Source organism: Lepisosteus oculatus, chromosome 1 (assembly GCF_040954835.1).
Source record: "Lepisosteus oculatus isolate fLepOcu1 chromosome 1, fLepOcu1.hap2, whole genome shotgun sequence".
Taxonomy (NCBI): domain Eukaryota; kingdom Metazoa; phylum Chordata; class Actinopteri; order Semionotiformes; family Lepisosteidae; genus Lepisosteus; species Lepisosteus oculatus.
In genome coordinates, this window is record NC_090696.1 from 1364664 (window position 1) to 1376744 (window position 12081).

General features: G+C 47.0%; 1 protein-coding gene across 2 annotated transcripts in view; it reads left to right on the plus strand.

Moving 5' to 3' along the window:
• Nucleotides 1-12081, plus strand: part of atrn (attractin) — a 151434-nt gene that overhangs the window by 59641 nt on the left and 79712 nt on the right. For both annotated transcript variants that reach the window (XM_006629110.3, XM_015343835.2), the window contains exons 11-20: nucleotides 1182-1266; nucleotides 1473-1693; nucleotides 3260-3381; nucleotides 5041-5179; nucleotides 5420-5601; nucleotides 8105-8324; nucleotides 8736-8921; nucleotides 9784-10005; nucleotides 10935-11072; nucleotides 11949-12042. In XM_006629110.3, coding sequence (XP_006629173.2) covers nucleotides 1182-1266; nucleotides 1473-1693; nucleotides 3260-3381; nucleotides 5041-5179; nucleotides 5420-5601; nucleotides 8105-8324; nucleotides 8736-8921; nucleotides 9784-10005; nucleotides 10935-11072; nucleotides 11949-12042 — 1609 coding nt within the window. The remainder of the gene's footprint in view (nucleotides 1-1181; nucleotides 1267-1472; nucleotides 1694-3259; nucleotides 3382-5040; nucleotides 5180-5419; nucleotides 5602-8104; nucleotides 8325-8735; nucleotides 8922-9783; nucleotides 10006-10934; nucleotides 11073-11948; nucleotides 12043-12081) is intronic.

Below are 12081 nucleotides of genomic sequence, written 5' to 3' on the forward strand. Positions count from 1 at the left end.
AAGGAGAGAAGCTGTGGGTCAGGGCGCAGGGTCAAGGCCATTTATACGGCGCCCCTGGAGCAGTTGGGGTGAATGGCCTTGCTCAGGGGCCCAACGGAGTAGGATTTCTCTGCCAGCTGCGGGATTTGAACTGGCAAACCTTCCAGCCACAGGCGCAGATCCTTAAACACAGAGCCACTGCTCTGCCCATAAAAGCTACCTATCTCCCCTTCGGAGAATCGAACCCCAGTCTCCTGTGTGACAGGCGGGAATACTCACCACTATACTAATGAGGAGCTCTGTGTCTTGTGGCCTCGGCTTGGCTGACTCACCTCTTGTTTAGCAGGGTGTGAAGATGGTATACCACCAAGTTCAGGTCTGCCTAAGGTCTCTCTGGGATCAGGGGCTTTATCACATAACTCCTTCCGGCTCTTGCCTTCCTTCCCTGCTTCTGCTGCTGGATTCACAGTCTGCCTCCTCTCTAGACTCCCGTGGTAGTCCTCTCAGACTGATCTCTCAGGACCCTTGCATGAAACTGATGGATGTTTTTGTCTTTCCCTTGCTGAGTTAGTTTTCATCAGTGTTTGGGAAGAGCGCAGGCTCTGTCATTTGCATGCGGTGAATGTTGTTGACACTGCTTGCTGAGTTCTGAGGGCTGTACAGCACACTGCTGAGTGAAGCTCAGGTGGAAAATGGCATGTGACAGGTAAGACAGGGCTCTGGCTTGCACACAGGGAAGTTTCTAATGCAGAAGAAGTGTCTTGGATTTTGTGGTTGTGAATTGTGTCGAGTAGACACCAAGGGTGTCACTGTACCATACATCAGCTGGTATATCTGCATATCCATCAGGGTGTTGGGTTTTGCCTATCATGTCGATAGACATTATGTTCTTCTTAAAAGAAGAATGAAGAAACTAGGGGGGAAAACCTTTAATCAGCCATCTTTACCATTTCTTGCTGTGAAATGTTTGAAACAAGAAGTGTAAAATTCAATTTCCCTTTGGGATCGATAAAGTCTTATCTATCTAAAAGTATGGCTCTTTCTCCTGCTGGCGATGATCACATGCTGGTGCCTACTGGCATCCGTGCTGCCGGCCTAGTGTGAGAAACACCTGTTGCTGCAGTCCACTCGCTCGGCTTAGAGAATGACCCCTCCCTGTGTGGGCTGCCCGGCTTACGCCTGCCCTGTTTTTCTCCTCCCAGCCTGTGACGAGTGGTCCGTGCTGCCCCGACCGGACCTGCACCATGACGTTAACCGTTTCGGACACTCGGCCGTCTACAGCAGCAGGTAGGGCTGCAACACAGTGGGGCCCTCCATCACAGACTTGGGGGACATCAACTCAGTGTAGCAAAGGGCCCAAAGAAGTGCCATTGAACCTCCTAATCGGTCGTGCTGCGTTTTTGCTGTCAGCGGTGAGGTGAGAATGAAGGAGCTGGGCTACCCTGCGTACCGAATGTGTGATAAGAGGTGACTCCCTTCCTCCCTCCCTGCAGCACCATGTACGTGTTCGGAGGCTTCAACAGCCTGCTGCTGAGCGACGTGCTGATGTTCACTCCTGCCAGCTGCTCGGCTTTCTCCAGCGACCAGGCCTGCCGCTCGGCCGGGCCGGGGATCCGGTGTCTGTGGAACAGCAGCACTCAGGCCTGCCTGCCCTGGGAGGCCGCCAGCGAGCCGGAGGAGCGCCGAATCCAGGCCAGCTGTCCTGCCAAAGCCTGTGAGTCCCAGCAGGGCTCCGTCTGACACCCGGCTGGCTCTCAAGCCTGCTATCGGGCGTAGGGTAAATTCTGAGTCCCGCTCCGGCGAAACTCTGTGGGTTTGTTTCTGCCAGGAAACCTCAGAACAAGCTGCAAAAACAGGTTTAAATGTGTATCGGAAAGCCAGAGAGAGAGGCAGAGACGAAAGTGGAGGCTGAAATAAGTAATAAGAGTTTTTTTTCAGTATTTCAACACAGAGTAAAAACAATGATCAAGTGTTTCAGAGATAAAATAGTGGATATGTTATATATTTTCATTATACTTTTATACATTTTGCTTTATAAGAAAAATGGGTGATGTATCAAATGTATACTTCAGTTAAGTTTTCATCAAGAAAGAAGGATGCAGCATGTCTGGGGCAAGACAAACTTCTGTATTAGTGTTTTAGTGCAAAAGAGGCAGAGGTTTGTTGTTGGTACTGGAAACTCTAAGATGCATCTCCAGGCCTGGTGGTATCCTACTAGTTGTACGGGCAAGTGAGGGGATCTAAAGACCACAAGTAAAACTCTTCCTGAAATCTGTCAATGTGGAGTGGTACTTACTGACTGGCAAGAAGCTTGTGTAGTGCCCATCCATGAATAGGCTATCAATATGAAGCCAAGTCATTATAAATAAGCTTGACTTCTATCACCTGTAACATTATGGAAACAGTCATTAGAAAGAAACTTGAAGATCATCTATATGGAAATCCTGTCTTAGTGGGTAAAGTTTAGAAAACATACATGTAGTTTAACTTATTTGTTAGAGGGCTTTAAACACGCAAATAGTTATTTAGAATTTTGGACGTTTTTTGATAATGCTCCCTATAACAGACTCTCAGGTTGCAGGTGGTAGGAATCGTACATAATACTTGCATTTTGTTTTAAGAACTCTTTCGTGAATGGCAAACAGATAAGGAGTGACCATTCATATTGGGATGGTGTAATCTGTGGAGTATCGCATTGATCTGCACTAGGGTCATTGCTCTTTCGAATGTGTATTGGTGGTCTCGATTTAGCTATAGTTAGCATTTGGAAACAGTAAAGTTTACTAATCTTCTATTTTGTGGTATCAAACATTGTAGAAGCTGCAGTGAAAATTACAAAAATATTTAGGTAGAATACATAGAAGAACTTACACATACTGTACCAGAGCTCCCATATGAACTGGGGAGGATGCATGTTAGGAGAGATTCCATGAGACTGCACCCCAGGAATTGAACCCAGGGCCCTAGTGCTGTGAGGCAGCAACACTAACCATTGCACAACTGTGCCCATCTATCACAGATCAAACAGCTACATTGGTCCAATGGCCTCCTCTTGTTTTACAAGTGGCTGAAACATGTTTTTATATAGAGTCTGCTGTTTATATTTTTAATTACAGAATCCTGGAAATTTCATTGACCAGGCCTTTTCTCTCCACAAAACAGCAGATACTAATCTACTTTGGAATGGAATGAAGAGATCATAGAACTATAAAACTGTTTTGATTTGTAATTCTGCTTTGCTACTGAGTGAGTGTTTCTCCTTCTGTCCTGTGTTGCCCAGATGCTGACAAAGAGAAGTGTGACCAGTACACAGACTGCTATAGTTGCACAGCCAACACCAACGGCTGCCAGTGGTGCGCAGACCAGTGCATCTCCATGAGCAACAACTGCACTGCGGCCTCGGTGAGTCTTGTGCTTTCACAAGCAGGGATTGTCCGGGAGAACGGACTTTATAAAGAGTGAAATGACAATCTCAGTCCGTAGGAGCTTTTGGGAAGGGAATATGAGCCTGGTTTTGCATTATTGTGAGTCTTGAGCACTAGCAAAGACTGCAGTCCCAGCTGAGGAAGTCGTTTCCAAGTCTTATGACCTCTAGTCATGCTTTGCCATCATATATAAGCCCCTTTGTAACACAGTGTCACACATAATTAATGCATAATAAAGGGATTGGCTTTTGACACAGTGCTTGCTGTAAATAACTGTAGGCATTTTAGAGAAATATGATTTTGTCCAGTACTTGGTTGAAAGTGTGTGCTGTAGAAATTTCATTTTAAAAAATTCACAGTTTATTGTAAGGTCACAATACTCTGCTTGTGCGTATGCTCTTTATTGTAAAGTAACACGAGTGATTTGAAATACACACCCACAGACATGTCTCTGTAAATTCCTTCCTAGAATGCAAAGTGCTGTGCCAGTCTTTGTCGTTGTCCCAGAGGGTGCTGGAAACGCTGTAGCTCAGTTCACTCCTTTCCTCCACAACAACATGATAACATAAAGGAGGCCATCCAGGCCATTTGATAAGATCACTTTATTGGCCGTATGCAATTTGTTGCATTAAGGAATTGTCTATACGTATACCCCAGCTTACTCTCCATGAGACACAGACTGGGAGAGAAGCTTGGGGTCAGAGTGCAGGGTCAGCCATTTCTACCGCGTCCCTGGAGCAGTTGGGTTTAAGGGCCTTGCTTAGGGCCCCAACGGAGTAGGATTCCTCTGCCCACCACGGGATTTGAACCAGCAAATTTCCAGACACAGGCTCAAATCCTTAGCCACAGAGCTACCTGTGCCACAGAGCCCTAATAGTTAGTAGCTAATTGATCCAAGGATCTCATCTAGCTTTTTTTTTTAAATGAATCCAAGGAATTTACTGTGACAGCTTTGAATGCTTTGTTCTTTTAAATGCTCGTTTTTTAAAATGCTCATGGATGTTGTTTTTTCTTGGTATCCTTAGTGTTGAGGATTTTGAATGCCTTTATCAGGTCCCCTTGTGTAAAGATTAAATTGCTGGGAGAATGTGAATCCTTCTATTTTAAGCAGCCAGTCGGGCTTGTGTAGAGTGCTAGAATAATGGTTGCTCCTAGGTTTGTGCCAGGGGCTCATGATGCATTTTTCAAAATGAACATTCAGGAAGGCACGTGTACAGTCAAGGTCTCCATTACCTGTGCTGCTGAAACTCTTTCTCCTTTGACATCACTTCCTGGGGAGCTGGAATAACCAGAGAGCCCCTCTCTCTTCCTTCTGCTCCTCTCTCTGCAGGCCCTCCTGCAGCCCCTCTCCCCCTGTGCAGCTGCCCCCTGCTCAACTCCTCCTGCCCACACTGTGCAGCTACCCCCTGCTCCACGCCTCTCTCTGCAGGGCCTCCTCCAGCCTTTTCGCTGCCCCTAGGCCAGGGGCTTTAACCCAAAGCCTCTCTTGGCTAACATCTCAAAGAACATTGCCAAATGCATTTTCGCCTTGCAAAGCCTTATAACTAGGAGTTTAATTCCTTTCCCTTTGTCTGTGTGTGCGGGTTTGTTTCGGCCTGCCTGCAAGCTGAACTCTTTCTGCTGCATTCCTCTCCAGGGTGCCATCGCAGAGTACGAGATGTGCCCGAAGGACAACCCTGAGTTCGTCTGCAACAAGAAGACCAGCTGTAAGAGCTGCGCCATGGACCACAACTGCCAATGGGAGCCGCGCAACCAGGAGTGCATCGCCCTGCCCGGTGAGCTCCACCTCTGCTCTTGCATCATTAACTATTAGAGTGAAGACCCGTGCACAATCCTGCAGCTACGAGTCCAGATCCCTCAGTGCTAGGTCTCAGTCCTGACTCTAACACCCTCCTGCTATGTCAGGATTTTTCAATTTTGTTCTGCTTTTATTCCCCGAATCTGTGCTCTTAGTGTACTCCGTAAGGTCCTGTAGATTTTGAGATTTAGATTGGGGATTCTCTTTCGTGTTTTAGAAAATATCTGCGGGGAGAACTGGCACTTGGTTGGCAACTCGTGCCTGAAGTTCACCACAACCAAGGACAGCTACGACAACGCCAAGCTGCAGTGCCGGAGCTACAACGCCGTGCTGGCGTCCCTCACGACGCAGAAGAAGGTGGAGTTTGTGCTGAAGGAGCTGCAGATCATGCATGTGTTGGTACGTGTTAGGGCTGGGGTTGTTGAAGAAAGGGTGTAAGGTCAGGGTTGTCATGGGTGAATGTCTGAACCACACTGTGAGCCCCTTCAGATTCCTCAGAAATTCACTTTTCTGCTTTTAACAGAATCCAACTCTTCTTGTGGACTGAGTGAAGAGGTGTATTCATGCCAGGGATAGACTGTGTTGGTAGTGCATCTGTTTTTTTTTTACCTTCACTTCAGCCTTCAGATTTACATCTTTTTAGTTCAGTACAGTATCTTGCTGTCGTGTTACCTTACACCAGAGAAACAAAAAGATTGTTCCCCTAAAATTCCTTGTTTTGTTAGTTAGGTATCAGGTGGCTTTAAAAGAGAACCTTTGTATTGTTTATTGTGGATATTAAAAGAAATAATGGGAAAAATTATGTATTCCTTAAAAGATGGAAAATAAATAGATAAATAGCAGTAAGTATGGTATTTGGTGCCCGCCTACTAAGAGCAAGGCTTTGGGATTATCGGTGGTGCCTTCCCTTTATACCAGGATGCTTTGAAAACCTCTTTTCCATGTTTTCACTAAATTTCTTTTAAAGTGGTTGATGTCTATTAATCCAGATTTTATTACTAGAAGGCTTTTTCTTCAATTTGAAGTTTAGAACTGAGACCACAAAATGCTGCCACAGTCAAATTGTGTTTGTATGAAGTGATATCTGTTGGATAATTTCTAAAAAGGGAAAGATAAATACTGAGAGAATTGCTTTAGAAGAAAAATCTTGCCAAATATTGAGCCCTGTATTTCACCTGTATTGCTCACAGAGAAGATTTAATTTTTATATTATCTTTTTAATAGAATTACTTAATATCGGGGAACACTTGTTAAAAATTATTATAAGGATAAAATTAGCATTTTTCATTTAAAAAAAAAAATTAAAACATATTTTTGTTTGAGGAGCAGGTATATGATGCAATTACTGCACTTTTTTTGTAGTAGCTCCATCTAGTATTAACCAGTGTTTAGGGGTGCACAGTCTTGCATTCTCAATTCATTTCCTTAGAAATGAAGAGAGAATTTGTTGTTGTTGAATCCATCCCCTATCAGTCCCACTCAGTTCCTGATTGTCTACACTACAGTAAGCACCAGGGTCTGCATTCTGCTCCGGGACTCGCGCACAGTGAGCAAGTGAGGATTTTTTCATGGAAATGTGATCTGGGAATGGAGGAGATAAAATAATGACCGGCTTGAAAATTCTTATTAAATTGCTACATCTCTTGAGGATGTACTGGAGTCCAGTCTTTTGTTGAGCAGTGGGGAGCTGTTCACCTGTAATACTGCAGAGAGTCCTGACTGGTAAGTGTACCTAGTGCTGCTGGGTCCTGACTGACTGATATGGTAACTGGACTTCTTTTACACAGTTCTTCTTGGAATCAGAGTTGGACTGTGGGTTTCTTTTATTATCTTAGGGATGTTTCATGAATTAAAATGTTGCTTTGATCAGGAACAGGCAGTGCCAGTAAATGTGGTTGCCAGATACTTGTCTTTCTTCTAATCAGCATTAATTGCGGTTGTACGTTTCACTCTACAGTGTGAAATAGTTGCATGAATTCCCGACTTTCACTTGGGAGGTTCAGAATAAAATATAAAGACTAGATGAAGTTGTTACATTTTTGATTTGTTGAAGAGTATGTTGCGGCAGAACTGTTGATATGAAAACAATAGTTTGGCCAAGCTTTGGCTAAAACAACTGAGAGGGATTTGGAGATTGACACTTCTGAATAGCTCATTGAAACATGGTTTACAGCAATGAAACAATGTGGGATGAGGTTATCAAAACAGGTCCAGCTAACAGGTTGGCGGAGCCTGTGATTGCTCAGGCAGTTCCTTCAAGCCAGCAGCTGGCTTTCAAGTGGATTGAAAACCTGTCAGCACGTCTCTCCAGGGCCAGCGAGCTGGCGCCCAGTCAGAGCAGAGGCAGCTGAGATTGTTTTGCTTTTGAGGTGATTTGACACACCAAGAAGAGGAAAGTTTTGTCAACAAAACATTTCCAGCAATGGAGTGGCAGGCAGAGATGTATGGGAGTAGACACTGTGACATCCACTAATGAGACACTAGTTACTTTGACCTGCACAGCTTTGAGGCACGTCTCCAGACCCCTTCCTCCTATCCAGTTTTGATGTTGAGCTAAGAAACTATGTGAAGGAAAAGGTAATGGCGAAGGCAGAGGTTTTTGGAGATTGCAACTTTGTGGTACCATTCCAGTACAGAGATGTCAGGAGTCCTGAGAGTATTGTAGAGCAGATAAAGTTAAGAATTAATACAGAGGGGTATATTCTGTCCATGGCCATGAATGCCTTTCACACTGGCAGTAGTGGTCTAGGAGTTAGGAAAGCAGTATTGTCTGGGGATCTGCACAAGATTTGTGTGCGATGAATCGTCCCTCGTTATCGTGGCTGTTCTTGTTTGAAAGAGCTGGGGGATGTGCGTGTGCTGATGACTGAGAGGTTGTCCCCTGTGCCCTGTGTCTCTGCAGTACAAGGCGACTGTGACGCCCTGGGTGGGTCTGCGCAAGATCAACATCTCGTACTGGTGTTGGGAGGACATGTCCCCCTTCACTAACACGTCCCTGCAGTGGCTGCCAGGGGAGCCCAGCGACGCCGGGTTCTGTGGGTACCTAGCCGAACCCTCGCCCAGCGGGCTGAAGGCGGCCACTTGCGTTAACTCCGTCAACGGCAGCCTGTGTGAGCGCCCAGGTGAGGCAGGCCCTGCGTCCTCGTCTCGTCCGGCCTCGGTCATGCTTCTGGGAGGAAATGGAAAATTGCAAAACCGTTTCACTTGGATGGAGGCTTGTTGTTTCCAATCCAAGCCTACTTTTCTTTTTTGTTTTCAAGTCCTCAAAAAGCATTTAATCTATTTATGTCTGGTGGTTCATGTTGGCAAATTCCCGCGTTCAGCGAGCAGTCAGTTCTAGAACATGCCAGCGCTTCAAACACACCGCAGATGAGCGAGGAAGTTAAAATGAAACAGTTAGCGGCAGGGCAGTGGTTCAGGAACAGTGTGCCATCCTGTGCCCCAGCCAGCCATCATGAAGATGAACGTCTGTGCTGCTTTCTTGCACAGTGTGTCTAATGAGCCAGATCTGTGTTTTCTGTCTCCCCTGCCAGCGAACCACAGCGCCAAGCAGTGCCGCACACCCTGCGCCCTGCGCTCTGCCTGCACGGAGTGCACCAGCAGCAGCTCGGAGTGCATGTGGTGCAGCAACATGAAGCAGTGCGTGGACTCCAATGCCTACGTGGCCTCCTTCCCCTTCGGCCAGTGCATGGAGTGGTACACCATGAACAGCTGTCCCCGTAAGACAGCCAGCAGCACACTGGCCTCCTTTTACTTACACACAGAGCAGGACACTGCCGTTACATCCCACCTCTAAGGCCTCTCCTTTGCAGTATCCTGAATATTCAACAAACATAAAAAAAATAAGAAGTTCGGATGTCAGGTGCTTTTTATAAATCTACCACAGTATTTTGCATTGAGCTATAAACCGTTTTTAACTGTCCACAATGTAAAGGGACAGTTTTTGCATCCCCCTGTCCAGAATGATGTGGTTTTGTACAGTGTGAAGACCGACTTGAGCTGGGATGCCAGAGCATATCGGGAGGAGCTTTGTGCTTGAGTGCTGCTGTCATACCGTCAGCGATACGGCCTGTAGATGTGCATCCAGAATTCCTCTTTGGGACTGCGCGATTGTCAGAGTTTCTTTCCTGTTTCATTCAGAATGATCAAAATCAAAACAAATCTAGTGTGAAACAAAAAAGAACTGTGAGTTATACGGTATGGTGGTTTAGAACACGCTTTCACGGTGCGGTAATAGTGTGGTTCTAACCATTTACCAGTTTCTGAACTCTGCCCCTTCACACAGCCTCCTGAGCTACAGTCTCTCCTCTGTGTGTAATACAGTGCCATATGTTATGAGCTGCAGCTTGTTTGATATTGTTTCACACCACATTCAACCTTTAGCTCTGCCTCTTTACCGGGTCTTGAAGCAGAAGTATTAAAGGGACCTGTGTACCCTTTTGTGCAGGGGTCCTTGAGGGACCCCTAATGTCTGAAGATTTCATTTCCTGCTTCTGAGCTGGTAGTGTCTTGGTAAGAGTGTGGCCTGTTGGGAGTGGGTGTTGTGCCCTGTGTGCTGACGCTGTAACTCTCCTGTTGCAGCTGAGAACTGTTCTGGTTACCGGACCTGTGGGCAGTGCCTGGACCAGCCGGGCTGTGGCTGGTGCACAGATCCCAGTAACACGGGCAAGGGCCAGTGCATCGAGGGTTCCTACAGGGGGCCGTTCCAGCCCCCCAGCTCTGCCTCCTACCAGGAGCCTGCCCTCAACGTCACCATGTGCCCCTCAGAGAACAAGTACAACTGGTCCTTTATTCACTGCCCAGGTAAGGACATCCCCTGCAGGGCCTGATGCATGGCTCTCACTGCACTGACTAGAGTTCCAAGACTGGTCCTTGGTTTGGAGGTCCAGAGGACCAGAACAGTGCATTGCCTGCAAACGCCACTTACAGTGATTGTGCTCTGAATGTTGTAGATTGGTCAGTGCATGAGGCCTGTTTACTGCCCATTGCTTTGAAGTGGTACATCTGCCCCTCTTTTGTGACTTGGTCTGGTTATCGTGATGTAGCTGTGCAGAATGCCAGCATTCACTAACATAAGGTAAATTCAAATGAAGTTATGTCTTTGTTCCCTATGTTCTAAAGAGTTAAAGATACAACAAACAGGCCAGCCTCAGGTGTAGCCCTTGTACAGGAGAGTTTCCTCCCTGAGACGGGTGTACATCTGTGCAGGCGTTGACACGGCGGAATGGTTTCCAGCACCCTCTGTTTTCACACACCTGCGCCATCTGGGAGAGCTGTAGACTCTCTCGACCAGCTCACTGCAGAGCTGCGCCTGTGTGTTGAGGGCCTGGACTCAGACCTGGAGGGCCAAGGTGCTGCTGCTGTTGTACCCTGGAGCAAGTGCTAGGAGAAATGAGGAGAACTGGGATGGACGCTTGGAAAAAAGCATCAGCTGGATGTGGTGTAGTAACATACTGTAGTAGTAACTGGGGTGGCTGGTGTCTCCGTCTCTGAGAAGGCTTGGCATGAGCTCTCGGTCCGGTGCCACTCGCCCTATGCTTTATTACCATGGTTTGCTTCGGCAGCTGGGCATTGATGTAGAATACCCGCTAGCTGGCTCCTTGGTAAAAGTGAGGGTCAAATCCAGCATCAAAGGGTTTTGGGAAATGGTTTATGAAACCCAGCGAAGAGCTAAATGGCTTTTGAGGATCGCTCTAACGCGCCGTCTCCGTTTTGTTCATGGGTGTGGGCAGCCTGCCAGTGCAACGGGCACAGCAAGTGCGTCAACGAGAGCGCGTGCGAGAAGTGTGAGGACCTCACCACGGGCCGACACTGCGAGACGTGCATCTCTGGGTACTACGGAGACCCCACCAACGGGGGCACCTGCCAGCGTGAGTCGTTCTACCGCGATCGGTGTCAGTGCTTGTGCGGCTTGACCCCCAGGTCTTGGGGGAAGGCTGGGATGGGACGCCTATCAGGGAGACCAGGTGGAGCTTTTCCCTCTGCGCCAGAATTTCCGTTCCAGTGCCCCAGCATGGTGACGGGTAACACTGCTGTAGGAGGCATCATTCTTATGAGATGAACAAGCACTCGGGGCCTCGCTTTAACATTAAAGAGCCAATGGTGTTGTTGGTAAGAGGTTGAATTGTTCAGTCGGTGAAACAGTTTCTTGTTTCTCCACCGGACCTGTGTGCTCGGGGGCTGCTGGTGCCTCCGTCACACGGCTGAGGGCTCCCACTCGGGGGTGGATGAAGTGGGTCCCTCCTATATGTACAGTACAGTGGCTTTTGACTCCATTGGGATGAAAAGCATTACTTAAATGCAATTTTGATTAGTATTATTACAATGTTCAGCTCAAAGACGGGCATCAACGTATTTAGCAGGACAAACAGCAGTTGGAGACTTACAGGACCTTCCGAGCTCATTTCTTTGAGCTGTATAAACAGCATCGTTTAATTTCCTCTTTTCTGTATCTTGTATATGCACCTCATGTCAGCACTGTCTGAAGGAAGGGGATAGTTGGAGCTCCAGTCAGTGGAGTCACTGTAATGTCCACCAGCAGCACAGCCTTGGCTGCAGTGGTGCTGTATTTTCACCAGGCAATAACATTTGACTAAACTTGCGTTTTTGATCGCTAGATTATGGAACTTGAAAAGTTGAAAACTTGCAATAAAAATGTGAAATTCAAAACCTTATTCTTAACTGAGCTTGGTATGCCACTGACTGTTGAATCTGTGTGTTAATCAGTCCACTGTGTGTGATTTCAGCTTGCAAGTGTAACGGTCATGCCAGCATGTGTAACCCCCACAATGGGAAGTGCTTCTGCACCACCAAAGGGATCAAGGGAGATCGCTGTCACCTGTGAGTTCGCTGGCCTCCGAGGCTGTTTTTCTCTGCTGT